The sequence below is a fragment of the Scyliorhinus canicula genome, chromosome 20, assembly GCF_902713615.1.
Source record: "Scyliorhinus canicula chromosome 20, sScyCan1.1, whole genome shotgun sequence".
NCBI lineage: Eukaryota > Metazoa > Chordata > Chondrichthyes > Carcharhiniformes > Scyliorhinidae > Scyliorhinus > Scyliorhinus canicula.
Window position 1 is genome coordinate 24,743,449 of NC_052165.1, and position 19,200 is coordinate 24,762,648.

Below are 19,200 nucleotides of genomic sequence, written 5' to 3' on the forward strand. Positions count from 1 at the left end.
CAGACAATCTCACACTGCTCCCCCCAGACAATCTCACACCGCTACCCAGACAGTCTCACACCGCTCCCCCCAGACGTCTCACACCGCTGCCCCAGACAGTCTCACACCGCTCCCCCCAGACAGTCTCACACCGCTCCCCCAGACAGTCTCACACCGCTCCCCCCAGACAGTCTCACACCGCTCCCCCCAGACAGTCTCACACCGCTACCAGACAATCTCACACCGCTCCCCCCAGACAGTCTCACACCGCTCCCCCAGACAGTCTCACAACGCTCCCCCCAGACAGTCTCACACCGCTCCCCCCAGACAGTCTCACACCGCTCCCCCCAGACAGTCTCACACCGCTCCCCCCAGACAGTCTCACACCGCTCCCCCGGACAGTCTCACACCACTACCCAGACAGTCTCACACGCTCCCCTCAGACAGTCTCACACCGCTCCCCCCAGACAGTCTCACACCCCTCCCCCCATGACAGTCTCACACCGCTCCCCCCAGACAGTCTCACACTGCTCCCCCCAGACAGTCTGACACGGCTCCCCCAGGACAGTCTCACACCGCTCCCCCCAGACAGTCTCACACCCCTCCCCCCAGGACAGTCTCACACCGCTCCCCCCAGACAGTCTCACACCGCTCCCCCAGACAGTCTCACACCCCTCCCCGCAGACAGTCTCACACCTCTCCCCCCAGACAGTCTCACCCGCTCCCCGCAGACAGTCTCACACCGCTCCCCCCAGACAGTCTCACCCCGCTCCCCGCAGACAGTCTCACACTGCTGCCCCCAGACAGTCTCACACCGCTCCCCCCAGACAGTCTCACACTGCCCCCCCCCAGACAGTCTCACACCGCTCCCCCAGACAGTCTCACACCGCTCCTCCCAGACAGTCTCACCCCGCTCCCCCCCAGACAGTCTCACCCCGCCCCCCCCAGACAGTCTCACCCCGCTCCCCCAGACAGTCTCACCCCGCTCCCCCCAGACAGTCTCACACCGCTCCCCCCAGACAGACTCACACCGCTCCCCCCAGACAGTCTCACACCGCTCCCCGCAGACAGTCTCACCCCGCTCCCCGCAGACAGACTCACACCGCTCCCCCCAGACAGTCTGACACCGCTCTCCCCAGACAGTCTCACACCGCTCCCCCCGGACAGTCTCACACCGCTCCCCCCAGACAGTCTCACACCGCTCCCCCCAGACAGTCTCACACCGCTCCCCCGGACAGTCTCACACCGCTCCCCCCAGACAGTCTCAAACCGCTCCCCCCTTACAGTCTGACACCCCCCAGACAGTCACACAGCCCTCCCCGCAGACAGTCTCACACCTCTCCCCCCAGACAGTCTCACCCCGCTCCCCGCAGACAGTCTCACACCGCTGCCCCCAGACAGTCTCACCCCGCTCCCCGCAGACAGTCTCACACTGCTGCCCCCAGACAGTCTCACACCGCTCCCCCCAGACAGTCTCACACTGTCCCCCCCAGACAGTCTCACACTGCTCCCCCAGACAGTCTCACACCGCTCCCCCCAGACAGTCTCACCCCGCTCCCCCCAGACAGTCTCACACCGCTCCCCCCAGACAGTCTCACACCGCTCCCCCCAGACAGTCTCACACCGCTCCCCCCAGACAGACTCACACTGCTCCCCCCAGACAGTCTGACACCGCTCCCCCCAGACAGTCTCACACCGCTCCCCCCAGACAGTCTCACACCGCTCCCCCCAGACAGTCTCACCCCGCTCCCTCCAGACAGTCTCACACCGCTCCCCCCAGACAGTCTCACACTGCTCCCCCCAGACAGTCTCACGCCGCTCCCCCCAGACTGTCTCACACCCCCCCCGACAGTCTGACACCGCTCCCCCAGACAGTCTCACACCCCCCCAGACAGTCTCACACCGTTCCCCCAGACAGTCTCACACCGCTCCCCCCAGAGAGTCTCACACCGCTCCCCCCAGACAGTCTCACACCGCTCCCCCCAGACAGTCTCACACCGCTCCCCCAGACAGTCTCACACCGCTCCCCCCAGACAGTCTCACACCGCTCCCCCCAGACAGTCTCACACCGCTCCCCCCAGACAGTCTCACCACCGCTCCCCCCAGACAGTCTCACACTGTCCCCCCCAGACTGTCTCACACCCCCCCCAGACAGTCTGACACCGCTCTCCCCAGACAGTCTCACCCCGCTCCCCGCAGACAGTCTCACACCGCTGCCCCCAGACAGTCTCACACCGCTCCCCCCAGACAGTCTCACACCGCTGCCCCCAGACAGTCTCACACCGCTCCCCCCAGACAGTCTCACACCGCTCTCCCCAGACAGTCTCACACCGCTCCCCCCAGACAGTCTCACACCGCTACCCAGACAGTCTCACACCGCTCCCCCAGACAGTCTCACACCGCTCCCCCAGACAGTCTCACAACGCTCCCCCCAGACAGTCTCACACCGCTCCCCCCAGACAGTCTCACACCGCTCCCCCCAGAGAGTCTCACACCTCTCCCCCAGACAGTCTCACACCGCTCCCCCCAGACAGTCTGACACTGCTCCCCCCCAGACAGTCTCACACCGCTCCCCCCAGACAGTCTCACACCGCTCCCCCCGGACAGTCTCACACCACTACCCAGACAGTCTCACACCGCTCCTCCCAGACAGTCTCACACCGCTCCCCCCGGACAGTCTCACACCACTACCCAGACAGTCTCACACCGCTCCCCTCAGACAGTCTCACACCGCTCCCCCCAGACAGTCTCACACCCCTCCCCCCAGACAGTCTCACACCGCTCCCCCCAGACAGTCTCACACCCCCCCCAGACAGTCTGACACGGCTCCCCAGACAGTCTCACACCGCTCCCCCCAGACAGTCTCACACCCCTCCCCCGGACAGTCTCACACCGCTCCCCCCAGACAGTCTCACACCGCTCCCCCCAGACAGTCTCACACCGCTCCCCCCCAGACAGTCTCACACCGCTCCCCCCTGACAGTCTGACACCCCCCAGACAGTCACACACCCCTCCCCGCAGACAGTCTCACACCTCTCCCCCCAGACAGTCTCACCCCGCTCCCCGCAGACAGTCTCACACCGCTGCCCCCAGACAGTCTCACCCCGCTCCCCCCAGACAGTCTCACACCGCTCCCCCCAGACAGTCTCACACTGTCCCCCCCAGACAGTCTCACACCGCTTCCCCAGACAGTCTCACACCGCTCCTCCCAGACAGTCTCACCCCGCTCCCCCCAGACAGTCTCACACCGCTCCCCCCAGACAGTCTCACTCCGCTCCCCCCAGACAGACTCACACCACTCCCCCCAGACAGTCTCACACCGCTGCCCCCAGACAGTCTCACCCCGCTCCCCGCAGACAGTCTCACACCGCTGTCCCCAGACAGTCTCACCCCGCTCCCCCCAGACAGTCTGACACCGCTCTCCCCAGACAGTCTCACACCGCTCCCCCCGGACAGTCTCACACCGCTCTCCCCGGACAGTCTCACACAGCTCTCCCCAGACAGTCTCACACCGCTCCCCCCGGACAGTCTCACACCGCTCCCCCCAGACAGTCTCAAACTGCTCCCCCCTGACAGTCTGACACCCCCCAGACAGTCACACACCCCTCCCCGCAGACAGTCTCACACCTCTCCCCCCAGACAGTCTCACCCCGCTCCCCGCAGACAGTCTCACACCGCTGCCCCCAGACAGTCTCAGCCCGCTCCCCGCAGACAGTCTCACACTGCTGCCCCCAGACAGTCTCACACCGCTCCCCCCAGACAGTCTCACACTGTCCCCCCCCAGACAGTCTCACACTGCTCCCCCAGACAGTCTCACACCGCTCCCCCCAGAAAGTCTCACCCCGCTCCCCCCAGACAGTCTCACACCGCTCCCCCCAGACAGTCTCACACCGCTCCCCCCAGACAGTCTCACACCGCTCCCCCCAGACAGACTCACACTGCTCCCCCCAGACAGTCTGACACCGCTCCCCCAGACAGTCTCACACCGCTCCCCCCGGACAGTCTCACACCGCTCCCCCCAGACAGTCTCACACCGCTCCCCCCAGACAGTCTCACCCCGCTCCCTCCAGACAGTCTCACACCGCTCCCCCCAGACTGTCTCACACCCCCCCCAGACAGTCTGACACCGCTCCCCAGACAGTCTCACACCCCCCCAGACAGTCTCACACCGTTCCCCCAGACATTCTCACACCGCTCCCCCCAGACAGTCTCACACCGCTCCCCCAGACAGTCTCACACCGCTCTCCCCAGACAGTCTCACACCGCTCCCCCCAGACAGTCTCACACCGCTCCCCCCCAGACAGTCTCACACCGCTCCCCCCAGACAGTCTCACACCGCTCCCCCCAGACAGTCTCACACCGCTCCCCCCAGACAGTCTCACACTGTCCCCCCCAGACTGTCTCACACCTCCCCCCAGACAGTCTGACACCGCTCTCCCCAGACAGTCTCACCCCGCTCCCCGCAGACAGCCTCACACCGCTGCCCCCAGACAGTCTCACACCGCTCCCCCCAGACAGTCTGACACCGCTCCCCCCAGACAGTCTCACACCCCTCCCCCCCAGACAGTCTCACACCGCTCCCCCCAGACAGTCTGACACCGCTCCCCCCAGACAGTCTCACCCCCCTCCCCCCCAGACAGTCTCACACCGCTGCCCCCAGACAGTCTCACCCCGCTCCCTCCCAGATAGTCCCTTGCCTCTTCCTCCGAGATAATGCGCTGCTCCCTCCCAGGTGGTAACGCACTGCTCCCATCCAGAATCACTCTTACATCCTCTTGCTGCTCTCACACTCCACACTCTCAGCCTTGCTCTTTGATGAAAGTGGTCTAAGTGTGGAGCTCTGCCTCAAAAAGCAGTGGATACCAGCCCAATTAATAATTTCTAAATCAGAGATCAATTTATTTTTGCATGCCAGAAAAGAATATGGAACCAAGAAAGGTGGACGGGGTCATGATACAGACAAGGCACAATCTCATAGAATGGCAGAACATGCTTGAGGGACTGATTTGACTTTTCCTGTATCTATTGTCAAGTAACCAGTCCAACCCATTGAGGTAGATTTTTATCTATTGGTGGAAGGAAGTGCCAAAATAGTTAGGAGGTGGTGCCAATCTTGCTGAAATGGTAACTTGATGGTGGCGCTCATGTTTCATGGATCAGTACATCTGTGTATTGGTAAAGAGATCCGGCTGCAGATTTGGTTCGATCTCGGCAAAAGGTTCACTTGATTTCTCCTTCCACACATTTTGTATCTAATGCCTCGGCAATGTTATGTAGCAGAAAGGGCAGTTAATTTTCAGTAGTTGTTATGGAGATGGTTAATTGGTGTCAACTCAACACAATTTTTCCTTTTTCCAAGTGTGCTCATTTTATATGCAAGCTGTATTTTCCTTCTAAATTCTGAAATCGATTTACGAAGATGGACAAATAAAAACAGTGACTGCCTCTGAGTGTGGAAACCCCTTTATTCATGATTGTTTTTTTAAAATGGGGACAATTAAAGGGAAATGTTACAAAAGACAGGGACTTGCTACTTTAATTACAAGAAGAGCCATTTTTAAATTTAGTCAAAAGCATAGTTATCTTAAGAGTCACAATGCTGTTACCCATACACCAGTAATAATGGAAAACAGGACACATTTCAATAATATTTTATAGGCTTTTGTACTGATTAATTGTTCTGTGTTTGATTATGTGAGTCTGTGTGCTGTTGATGCTCACTGTGCTCGATTGGACAAGCCTGGGCGTGCACTCAGAGAAAAGTAAACAAAGCTGCAGATGGAGCTGGAAGTCAAGGCTAGAAGTGTGAGATAGAATCTTGTTGAGGTACCAGGGGGTTTGTCTACCGGCTGGAGAGAGATGTGCGCTGCCTCTTTTCAGGAAGGCCCACTGAACCACAAGCCAATCAGTCAGTGCCTTCCCCAGAATCAAAACACCATGGCATTGAATCTGGCCTGCCGAGAGCTGCTGGCCAATCAGAGGCCGGCAGCTTTTGTGCTCAGCAACGGCAGAAGGGCAGGCACTGGAGTCCCAGGATTGCAGAACTACCTCGCCAAAGGTATTTTTGAGATGAGTATTTGTGGGTGAGGGTCACAAGAATAGGAGTGCAGGGGTGTCAGCAACAAGGCAAGGGGTTGGTTCTCAGCAGCAACTCCCCGCCCCCCCACACTTTTTCCTGATGCAAAGTCCCTCAATCAGGCACTGAGTGCTTTTGATTGAGCACACATTCTCTACCCCACCTCCGGCAGCTGACAAGATGGCTGCATGTGTGCTGCTATCATGCACGCCACATGGTGACAGGCCTGCCTGAACCTGGGTTAATATCAGCGGCGTTGGAATGAGGCCTCTAAATGGCTATTAAATGGCTACTTAAGGGCTTCAATTGGTGCTGGGGTGATAAAGTCTTGCCTAGACATTCCCACCATAATTAAATTGTGGCGGAGACAGGAAGGCAGCTGGGTTCCAAGACACCATCATCCCGCCTCATTAAATGTCCTTCCGGCAGAGAGAACAGCAAATGTTTTCGCCCACACAGCAGACATGTTAAAGAATTGTGAATAAAATCTGAATTGGTGTCATGGCTGAAGTGCTGTGAGATATACAAAACACATACATTTATATAAAAAGTTGGTAATTGAATGATATTTTCTCACAAGTACAATGTTAATAAAGGGGTTAAAAAATGAAACAATCCATTTAGTTGGCATCAAAGTGGGTTCAATCGATTAAGGTTTGGAGCACTGGAGTCCTCACTGAGCCAGATACAGCTCTGGAAGTGTAGGTTTCAGTCTGCGCTGACAGAAATACCGAGTGTCTTTAGAAAGCCAACAAAGGCATTTCACCCACGATTAAAGGAACAAATGATGAAATGGTGGGCAGCGATTAAGAGACAGGAAGATTGAAGAGTATACAAATGGTAGCCCATCACTCGACCCTTTCTTTGATATCCCAAAGTGGACATGAGTTGATGCGAGGCATTTCGATAGAGGGTTGAATTCTGGGCTGGTTTAGCTCACCAGGCTAAATCGCTGGCTTTTAAAGCAGACCAAGCAGGCCAGCAGCACGGTTCGATTCCCGTACCAGCCTTCCCGGACAGGCGCCGGAATGTGGCGACTAGGGGCTTTTCACAGTAACTTCATTGAAGCCTACTCGTGACAATAAGCGATTTTCATTTCATTTTCATTTCATTTTCAATTCTGTTCCATTCTGTAACACCATCCTCCACATGACTATGTTGAAACACACGTGGGAATAGATGGATACACGCTTGATGCAGGATTTGAATGGTACAATCACTGGTTATGCCAGTCTGTGACTGGGTGAGGGCAATTGCTTTTGACGATCCCTCTGGCATGGCTTCTTTTATGCAGCACCTCACAAGGCGTTCGAGAACTTCAGTCCGAATAGAATGAAATATAAAAAAAGACAAGTTTGAAAAAAAAAAATCAGCCAAAGTGACCTCAAGTAAATCTTCTTCCTTGTCCTTTCAACATCTGTAACAGTGAAAATCCCAGAATGGTTAGTATGTATGTGCGATTTGGAAACAGTATAGACCCCAATGCAAAGTCTGGAAATTAGTTTGCAATGATGTCGACTAACTATTTTTTTTAATCTCACTTGTTTCTTAAGAGACAGGAAGATTGAAGTGTATACAAATGGTAGCCCATCACTCGACCCTTTCTTTGATATCCCAAAGTGGACATGAGTTGATGCGAGGCATTTCGATAGAGGGTTGAATTCTGGGCTGGTTTAGCTCACCAGGCTAAATCGCTGGCTTTTAAAGCAGACCAAGCAGGCCAGCAGCACGGTTCGATTCCCGTACCAGCCTTCCGGACAGGCGCCGGAATGTGGCGACTAGGGGCTTTTCACAGTAACTTCATTGAAGCCTACTCGTGACAATAAGCGATTTTCATTTCATTTTCAATTCTGTTCCATTCTGTAACACCATCCTCCACATGACTATGTTGAAACACACGTGGGAATAGATGGATACACGCTTGATGCAGGATTTGAATGGTACAATCACTGGTTATGCCAGTCTGTGACTGGGTGAGGGCAATTGCTTTTGACGATCCCTCTGGCATGGCTTCTTTTATGCAGCACCTCACAAGGCGTTCGAGAACTTCAGTCCCAATAGAATGAAAATATAAAAAAAGACAAGTTTGAAAAAAAAAATCAGCCCAAAGTGACCTCAAGTAAATCTTCTTCCTTGTCCTTTCAACATCTGTAACAGTGAAATCCCAGAATGGTTAGTATGTATGTGCGATTTGGAAACAGTATAGACCCCAATGCAAAGTCTGGAAATAGTTTGCAATGATGTCGACTAACTATTTTTTTTAATCTCACTTGTTTCTTCTGCCCACCAGGAATACATTCCATGAAGTAAAATCGGAACACTCAGGCATTCCTGTCACTTTACCCTTGCCCTAGCTCTCCATGCACTGGTGCAGACTTATGAAAGTTGTCCCAAGCCTCTCCCAAGCCTAAACTATTGTGCAAAGGAAAGGGGGCAGGGGAATCTAATCTGGGCACAAACTAACACTGCAGTTCTACCAGTGCATGCAAATAGAGAATTTAATGCATATATGACTCTTTTTCTAGAAGACAGTAAAATAACTATTTATAATTTTTTAAGAATGGGACAATTGTCATGTTAACCAATATTTATGTTTAACATGGACCCAATACATTTCCACACTTGGATATTGTGAGCAGGAGTTCCATTTTTGAATATTTGCCCATAAGCTGTCAGATAAGCAACCCCCTGTGACTAATCCTACTTACACATCGAATCTTTGTGAGGGGAGGCAGTGGCGTAGTTGTATTGTTGCTGGGCTAGTAATCCAGACACCAGGGTTAATGCTCTAAGGACCCTGGTTCGAATCCCACCCTGGCGAATGATGACTATGAAACGATTGTCATACAAACCCATCTGGTTCACTAATGTCCTTTCAGGAAGGAAATCTGCCAGCTTTACACTGTCTAGCCTATAAGTGGCTCCGCCCACACTGATGTGGTTGTCTTCAATACCTTCTGAAATGTCCGAGCAAGCCATTCAGTTCAAGGGCAATAAATGCTCAGTGACACCAACATCCAATGAATAAATAAAAAATCAGCAGCCCCAAGAGATTAAAAAAATGTGTTTGTCTGCCTATTGGCAAAAGTATTGTGTTAATAGCTGAATTAGTTTGCAGAAACTGGAATTGATCTTCCTCTAATTGCTCTATTTTTAGGGTCCTTTTCAGGAGATCATGAACACTTCAAACCCAGAAGTCCAAGAAAGTCAGCTGGCAGTGGAAAACCAGTAATTATATATCATCAAGTTCAAAGCATTGATAAAGATGTGGACTTAAGTGTCACAGAAAGGCAAAGAAGCACAATAAATATGCCATCGTTCAGTGAGTATATGGACCGGAAAAGACCACATCCCGCCTTGATTGTCAAATCTGCTTTACCTAGAGTATCAAATGAGCGAAGTGTGCACTTTGTAGCAAATAATGACCAGCAGTTAGAAATTGAAAAGCTCCCTGTTCCTGACGATGACTTGATATCAGTGGTGAGTATTAGTTTAAAAATATAAGGCAACGTTTCTTTGACAAGTGTTTGATCAGCAGGAATTCTTAAACCTTTTCTCTTTCAGGGGCACCACAACATATCAACACACAGAGACAGACCATTGATCCCAATTGGTCTGATTAGTGTTTGCCCTCTAAATGAACCACCTCTCACTCTTCTTCATCTAACATCATCCCCTTATCCTATTTCCTTCCCCCTCACATTTCTATCTAGCTTCCTCTTAGATGCATCTGTGCTTTGCACCTCACCTAATCCCCATGGTAGAGGATTTCACATTCTAACTGAGCTCTGGAAAATGTATTCCCATCTGGATTCATGAGTGACGAGGGTTTATTTACGATCCTTGGTTCAGGTCTCGCCCACATGTGGAAACATCTACCCCATCAAACCTTTTCATAATCGTAACAACCTGTATTAGGATACTCCTGTTCTATTTTGTTTAGAGAGAAGAGTACTGGCTGCTCAGTCTCGCCTGAGAAGTAAACTCCCTCAGTTCCAAAATGTCTGACTCAATTCCCTCAGATTGTCAGTGTCAATACCTTATCAATTACATTGTTAAGGAAACAGATGATGGGCATTTGAACACATAAAAATAGGGGATAGCTGGGACACTGGGTGTCTGTAAGAAATGTTGACATTGAGCAAAACTCTCTCATCAAGGATAGGCTTGAGTTCAGCAACTGGTGGGGATCCTATTAGTAGCTCTATTGCCATGTCCCTGAATTTCATTTGGACAGAATTTGCTGACCCCTTGGCGGTATGTTTTGTGGCAGGGTCATATTTGATTGAATGGGAGGGTATGGATGGGGACCCCGTCACCTTCACACCTGTGCCCGATGAAGTTCAGGATACAGAGTTTTATGGATGCCCTTTCCACGCAGACACTAATTGAGGAGCTCAAGTGGGCAATTAATGCTCACTGAAGGGCCTCATCCAGATGCTGTTGGTATTTAACTAGAGCCAGGCGGGTGAGTCACCATGCAGAGAGCCCGAAAGCAGTCAGGTTTGTTTATGGATGAAAGGCACTTAATGTTTAATTGATGGGCTTGGCATCAGGAAGGGGGCCCCGCTGAGAATCACTTCTTCCTGCCCTTTCTTCTGACCCTCGCCACCTCCCAATAATCCCCATCCCACCCACACCCACTTAGGTCATCGATTCTAGGCTTCTGCCTAGATGCATTGCCGATAGTGGCCAACACTCCCAGTGGCTGATGGGCAATGGACAACTGCCAGCCTCGGATTGGCCAGCAACTCTCAATGGGCAAGATTTCTCGCACTGGAGTTCTAAATCCTGGGGAATCCCGGACGCTGGCCAGTTAAGTGCCTAATGCGCGCTTCATTCCAGCGGGCCATTCCTAGCATAGGTAATGCTGAGCTCCTGTTGATTCTCCAGCCAGAAAGCATGACCCTATTGCCAACATTAAAGTCCACCATTAGTGTCCAGAAATCTATCAGTCTCAGGCTTGACTATACTCAATGACGCAGCGTCCACAGCTCTCTGGGGTAGAGAATTCCAAAGATTCACAACACTGAGTGAAGAAAATTCTCATAGTGGCTAGCACTGTTGCTTCACAGCGTCACAATCCAGGTTCGATTCCCGGCTTGGGTCACTGCCTGTGTGGAATCTGCACATTCTTCCCGTGTCTGCATGGGTTTCCTCCGGGTGCTCTGGTTTCCTCCCACAAGTCCCGAAAGACATGCTGTTAGGTGAATTGGAAATTCTGAATTCTCCCTCAGTGTATCATAGAATCATAGAATTTACAGTGCAGAAGGAGACCATTCAACCCATCTAGTCTGCATCGGCCTTTGGAAAGAGCATCTCACTTAAGCCTTCCACCCTATCCCCATAACCCAGTAACCCACCCAACCTTTTTGGACACTAAGGACAATTTATCATGGCCAATCCACCTAATCTGCACATCTTTGGACTATGGGAGGAAACCGGAGCACCCGGAGGAAACCCACACACACGGGGAGAACGTGTAGACTCTGCACAGACAGTGACCCAAGCCGGAATCGAACCAGGGATGTGAAGCAACTGTGCAAACCACTGTGCTACTGTGTACCAAACAGGCGCCGGCGTGTGGCGACTAGGGGATTTTCACAGTAACTTCATTGCAGTGGTAATGTATGATGTGGAGATGCCGGTGTTGGACTGGGGTGAGCAGAGTAAGAAGTCTTACAACGCCAGGTTAAAGTCCAACAGGTTTGTTTCAAACACTAGCTTTTGGAGCGCAGCTCCTTCCTCAGGTGAGGAAGGAGCAGTGCTCCGAAAGCTAGTGTATGAAACAAACCTGTTGGACTTTAACCTGGTATTGTAAGGCTTCTTACAGTGTTAATGTAAGCCTACTTATGACAATAATAAAGATTATTATTATTATAAGTGACCAACCGCTTATCCTCAGACAATGGGCCCTAGTTTTGACATCTCCAACCAGAGGAATGGTTAAATGATTATTACCAGAAATGTTTAAAGATTTTTAAAAATTCACTGGTACGAAAGGTATTAACATTTCTAAACTGAAGTGAGAGAGAGCAAAAATATATTGGCCAAAGTTTTACGTCTTTTCCGCGGGTTGAGCCAGTAAAGGTCCATTGGTCTCAGTTGGACTGGATGGTCTCAACTGGGCTGGGAAATTCTGGCCATTCAGACCATTTAAGTTATTTGTGCCTACTTTTCCCTTTAAGGGTCATGATACGCATTACATTGTTTGAAAAATTCACCTTTTCCTTTTCCACTAGTTATCTCAGAACAAGGCAGTCAATTAAGCATTGTCTTTTCATCTTCCATCCTGGTCCTTTTCAAATTTACATAACTCCATTTCGGATTTCTTGCTTAAGATGTGGACATTCTTTAACAAAAATCCAGATTACGGGGGCAGCACTGTGGTACAGTGGTTAGCACTGCTGCCTCACAGGGCCAGGGACCCGGGTTCAATTCCGACCTCGGGTGACTGTCTGTGGAGTTTGCACCTTCTCCCCGTGTCTGCGTGGGTTGCCTCCGGGTGCTCCGGTTTCCTCCCACAGTCCAAAGATGTGCAGGTTAGGTGGATAGGCCATGCTAAATTGGCCCGAGGTGGGGTTATGGAATTAGCATGGGGTTTGGGCCTAGGTGTGGTGCTCTTTCCGAGGGTCGGTGCAGACTCGTTGGGCCGAATGGTCTCCTTCCAAACTGCAGGGATTCTATGATTATAACATTTCAAGAAAGTCTTGGCTCCTGCATGAAAGCAAAGACATTTTGGAGACAATATAGAAATAAACTTTGACTAGACTTGTTGCAATTTTGTTCACAGATCAGCCACAATCTCATTGAATGGTAGGTACAGACTCCAGGAGCTATGTTCCTGTTCCTCTGTTCCTGTTTCTTATGTCAGTGTACTGAAGCCTTTCTGGAGAACTCCACACTGATTGTAGAAGTAGTTTGTTCAAGAGAGATGAAAATGCAATTAAAAATCTGAAATTACTTACAATCTACCTATTTATTACGTTTAATGAGTTTAATTGAATTTCTGCCCACAACCTGACATTGATATTGATGTACTTTGTTGCTATCAGTGCTGAGCTGCTGATTGAAAATCAATTTCTTTCCTGACGTGTTGCCCTAATTTGTTATCAAAGGCCAAGGAATTGATCAGATGATTAACAATTCAATCCACACATAATTTTGTAATTATCAAAAGCCAATCAAATTAAAATGCACGGTAAGCATTGCACAATGACGGAAAGGGTTCAGTCAACTTGGCTTGAGTGATGCCGTCTTCCATCCGAGGATCATCTAAATTGGCTAGATTTATTTTATTATATCTTGCAGTCTCGGTTTTGTGCGAGGAAATGTGGCTCTGTTCTTCAGTGGGGTCTTTTGTGTTGGAGACATCAATAGTGTATTTTGTTCACTGGTCTACCTGGACTGGATTAGGAACATAAGAGCCTATGAGTGGGAGTAGGCCATTTGGCCCATCGAGCCTGCTCCATCAATCAATTAGCCTATGGCTTATCATTTACCTCAACTCCACTTTCCTGCATTATCGACGGAAACTAAAGGGTAATTGAATCATACAGTGCAGAAGGGGGCCATTCAGCCCATCGAGTCTGCACCGACCCTCAGAAAGAGTACCCTATCTAGGGTCAGGGTCCCACCCTATCCCCTTAACCCAGTAACCCAGCTAACCTTTTGGACACGAAGGGCAATTTAGCATGGCCAATCCACCTAACCTGCACATCTTTGGACTATGGGAGGAAACCAGAGCACTCGGAGGAAACCCACACAGACACGGGGAGAACGTGCAAACTCCACACAGTCACCTGAGGCCAGAATTGAACCCGGGTCCCCGGAACTGTGAAGCAGCAGTGCTAACCACTGTGCTGTCCCTTGGCTTAAATGTAACTTGGTTTTTATTTGTAAGCAATACGTCAGATCTCCAAATTATTTTAAATGTATTTCGGGGTGGCTAATTTATTTTTAAATGTTTTACTGTATTCATATTTTACACTCAAAGTTTGCCAAAAATCTTAATCTTTGTTCCAGAAATCTTGATTGAGAGTTATCCATCTTCAATTTAAAAAAAATTATTGTCACATTTGTCATACCTGGCTCAAAGGAGGATAGTTGTGGTTCCAGGACGTCAGTCACCAGGAAAATCACTGCAGGAGTGCCTCAGGGTAGTGGCCCAAGCCCAACCATCTTCATTTGCTTCTTCAATGACCTTCCTTTCATCATAAGGTCAGAGGTGGGGATGGTCACTGATGATTGCGCAAAGTTCAGCGCCATTCGCAATGCCTCAGACACTAAAGCTGTCCATCTCCAAATACAGCAAAATGTAGAACTATGTCCAGACTGAAGCTGACAAGTGGCAAGTAATATTTGTGCCACACAAATGCCAGGCAATAATCATCTCCAATAAGAGAGAATCAAACCATCACCCCTTGACATTCATGGCGTTACAATTGCTGAAGCCCCTATCAACATCTGGGGGGGCGGGGGGGGGGGGGGGGGGGGCATGCTACCATTGCCCAGAAACTGAACTGGACTAGCCATATAAATGCTGTGGCTACAAGAGCAGGTAAGAGGCTGGGAATCCTGCAGCCAGTAGCTCACCTCCTGACTCCCCAAAGCCTGTCCACCATCTACAAGATGGAAGTCAGGAATAGGATGGAATAGTCTCCCATTGCCTGGAAGAGTGCAGCTCCAACAACGCTCAAGAAGCACAACATCATCCAGTGCAATGCAGCCTGCTACTTTAACACCCCTTCCACAAACATTCACTCCGTCCACCATCCACGCACAGTGGCAACAGTGTGCGCCATTGACAAGATGCACGGCAGGAACTCACCAATGCGCCTGAGACAGCACCTTCCGAATCCATGACCACTACCATCTAGAAGGGCAAGGGTTACAGTTCCATGGGAACACCACCAACTGGAAATTCCCCTACAGGTCACACACCATCCTGACCTGGAAATATATCGCTGTTCCTTCACTGTGCCTGGGTCAAATTCCTGTAACTCCCTCCCTCATAGCACTGTGGATGTACCCACAACCAGATGGACAGCAGCAGTGCAAGAAAGGAGCTCATCGAGGGCATTGAGTGAATGGACATGAAAACTGGCCTCGCCAGCAAAGCCCACATCCCTCGAATGAATTTTTTTAAATGTGAAAGTATACAGGGAACAAATCTTAAAACTGTGTCACACCAACATCCTGCTTTGTAATGTCCTCCCCTCCCTAACCATGAACTGTATCTGTGGACGCTGGGTTGCCCTGTCATTTTCTTTTTTTTTGTTTCCGATTTTATAAACAATTTTTATTGAGGCATTTTTCGCATATAAAACAATGACTTTGTATAGTATCGTACAAAAGGAAAAGCAAATAACACATAGTGCAATCCACGAATACATTCGCACAAGGACCTGTCTAAACCACCCCCTACTCTACACTACCCTAGCCTCACCCCCCCCCCCCCCCCGAATTCTTCGTCGCCGGGCTATCAGGGAAGCAAAGGCCAAGACATTGGCCTCCTTCTCCTCCTGGACTCCCGGGTCCTCCGACACCCCAATGATTGCCACCTCAGGACTCATTGCCACCCCAGTTTTCAAATCCCGCGAACTGGGGCGAAATTCTCCCCTACCCGGCGGGGCGGGGGGGTCCCGGCGTAGCGGAGTGGCGCCAACCACTCCAGCGTCGGGCCTCCCCAAGGGTGCAGATTTTTCCGCACCTTTAGGGGCTAGGCCCATGCCGGAGTGGCTCCCGCTCTGCCGATGGCGCCAAAATTGGCGCCAACGGCCTTTGGCGCTACGCCACCCGGCGTCGGGGCTGGCCAAAAGCCCTTCACCAGTCCGCGCATGCGCCGGAGTGTCAGCAACCGCTGACATCACCACCGGCGCATGCGAGGTGGAGGGGGTCTCTTCCACCTCCGCCATGGTGGAGGCCGTGGCGGCGGCAGAAGAAAAAGAGTGCCGCCACGGCACTGGTCCACCCGCCGATCGGTGGGCCCCGATCGTGGGCTAGGCCACCGTGGGGCACCCCCCGGGGTCCAATCGCCCGTGCCTCCCCCCAGGACCCCGGGGGCCCGCTCGTGCCACCAATCCCGCCGGCACAGGGGTGGTTTAAACTACGTCGGCGGGATTGCCCTGTCAGCGGCGGGACTTCGGCCCATCGCGGGCCGGAGAATCGCCACGGGGGGCACGCCGATTGGCGGGGCGTGATTCCCGCTCCTGCCGATTCCCGGGTGGCGGAGTATTCCAGCCACGGCGGGGGTGGGATTTACGCCGACCCCGGGCGATTCCCCGACCCTGCGGGGGTCGGAGAATTCCACCCCTGATGTTCGCGAATCCCTGCCAGTACCCCCTGAGTCTAGGGCATGACCAGAACATGTGCATGTGATTAGCCGGCCCACCGGTGCACCTAGCACACTTGTCCTCCAGCCCGAAGAATTTACTCATCCGGGCCACCGTCATGTGGGCCCGGTGCACGACCTTAAATTGGATCAGACTGAGCCTGGCACATGCTGCGATCGTGTTTACTCTGCTCAGGCCTTCTGCCCAAATACCGTCCTCCATCTCACCCCCAAGCTCCTCCTCCCACTTAAGCTTCAGGTCCTCAGTCTGCGTATCCTCTGCTACCATTAGTTCTTTGTAAATATCTGAGACTCTACCCTCACCTACCTTTCCCCTCAATACTACCCTGTCCTGTCTCCCCTTTGGCGGGAGGCGTGGGAAGGACGGCACCAACCTGTGCACAAAATCCCGCACCTGTAAGTATCTAAAGTCATTCCCTCCCACCAGCCCAAACTTCTCCTTCAACGCCCTCATGCTCGGGAAGCTCCCTTCCAAGCACAGATCACCCACCCTTGCAATTCCCGCCCTCCGCCACAGTCAATATCCGCCATCCATGTTCCTCGGGGCAAATCGGTGATTGCCACAGATTGGGGTCCACACTGATGCTCTCAGTTCCCCTACATGCCTCCTCCACTGGCCCCAGATCCGAAGAGCCACTACCACTATAGGGCTGGTGGAGAACCGCGCTTGCGGGAGCGGCATTGGTGCCCTAGCCAGGGCCGCCAAACTGGTGCCCCTGCACGAAGCAGCCTCCATCCACTCCCAAACCGACCCTGCTCCCACCATCCATTTCCTTATCAACACTATGTTGGCCGCCCAGTAATAGTTGCTGAAGTTCGGCAACGCCAGCCTCCGTTCCCCTCTGTTCCTTTCAAGCATCACCTTCCTCACCCTCGGGGACTTCCCCGCCCAGACAAATCCCAGGATAATTTTATTCAGCCTCTTAAAGAAGGACCTCAGGATGAAAATGGGGAGACACTGAAATATGAACAAGAATCTCGGGAGAATCGTCATCTTAACAGTCTGCACCCTCCCCGCTAGTGACAGCGGGAGAGCATCCCAACTCCGAACCTCCTCCTTCACTCGTTCCACCAGTCGGGACAGGTTGAGCTTATGCAACCTGCCCCAGTCCCGTGCCACCTTTATCCCCAAGTATTTAAAGCTTTCTCCTACCAGCCTGAACGGCAACCCCTTCAGCCTACTCTCCTGCCCCCTCGCCTGAATTACAAACAACTCGTTCTTAGCCATGTTTAATTTATATCCTGAAAACCGGCCAAATTCCCACAGGATTTCCACGAAGCCGTCCATCCCCGCCATTGGGTCCGCTACGTATGACAACAGGTCATCCGCATACAACGAGACTTTATGTTTCACTCCCCCCCTGCCCAGTCAATGAACCCCTCCCCGAACCCCCAACTATCCCAGCACCTCCCACAGATAGTCCCACTTGACCCGGTCGAAAGTCTTTTCTGCATCCATAGCTGTCACTATCTCTGCCTCCCTGCTCTCCGGGGGCATCATGATCACATTGAGCAGCCTTGTTAGATTGGCTGCCAGTTGTCTACCCTTTACGAACCCAGTTTGGTCCTCCGCAATTACGTCTGGTACACAGTCCTCAGTTCTAGTCATCAAGATCTTGACCAGTAACTTAGCATCTGCGTTGATCAAAGAGATCAGCCTGTAAGACCCACCGGCCTCCGGGTCTTTATCCCGTTTCAGAATAAGCAAAATAGTGGCCTGCGATATCGTCGGGGATAGGACCCCTCTGTCTCTTGCCTCGTTTAAAACCCTGACCAGCACCGGCCTCACTATCTCGGCAAACTTCTTGTAAAACTCCACCGGATACCCGTCCGGCCCCGGGGCTTTACCCGACTGCATGACCTTTTGGCCCCCCCAGTACCTCTTCGATCCTAACTAGGGCTTTCAGTCCGTCTACCAACCCCCTACCCACTCTTGGGAAGGTCAGTCCGTCCAGGAATCATTTCATCCCCTCCGGTCCCCTGGGGGGTTCCAAAGTGTATAGCTTACTATAAAAATCCCTAAACACCTTGTTCAGCCCTGCCGGGTCCCCCACCAGATTTCCCTCCCCATCCGCTATCCTTCCTATCTCCCTAACCGCTTCTCTCTTCCTTAGTTGTTGCGCGAACATTCTGCTGGCCTTCTCTCCATGCTGATATATCGCGCCTTTTACCTTTCTAAGCTGCTCTACAGCCTTGCCTAGCAACCTCCTGATAAATTCCACATCATCCCAATTAGGGGCATACACACTGACCAAGACTACTCTCACCCCTTCGAGCTTACCCCAAACCATAACAAATCTGCCGCCCCATCTGCAACTGTACCCTCCGCCAAATTGAACCCTTTTATTAATCAGGATCGCGACCCCCCCTAGTCTTAGTGTTGAGCCCCGAATGAAAGACCTGACTAACCAAGCCCTTCCTCAACCTAACCTGGTCTGCCACTTTCAGGTGCACCTCCTGCAGCATGACTATGTCCGCCTTCAGAATGCGCAAATGCATGAACACACGTGCCCTCTTCACTGACCCATTTAGCCCTCTAACACTCCAGGTGATCAACCTGGTTGGGGTGGTACTTTGCCATCCCCCCCCCCCCTTTGCCGATCAGCCATCCCCTTTCCTTGGCCAGCCCCCTAGCCATGTGTCGCGCTTCCTCTGGCCCGCTTCCTGGCCGGCTCCACCCATGACCTCCTCACTGTTGCCATGTCCAGTTTCCATCCTCGTCAGCCGATCAACTTCCCCCCCTCACCCCCCCTAGTAACACCATCCTACCACTTAACCTCTGCCCTAGTCT

General features: G+C 52.1%; 1 protein-coding gene across 1 annotated transcript in view; it reads left to right on the plus strand.

The window, feature by feature from the left end:
- The window catches only part of ptprr (protein tyrosine phosphatase receptor type R), a 281,259-nt gene that overhangs the window by 11,812 nt on the left and 250,247 nt on the right, over window positions 1-19,200 (plus strand). The window contains exon 2 of the mRNA XM_038780900.1: window positions 9,213-9,535. Within this exon, the coding sequence (XP_038636828.1) occupies window positions 9,213-9,535 (323 nt within the window). The remainder of the gene's footprint in view (window positions 1-9,212; window positions 9,536-19,200) is intronic.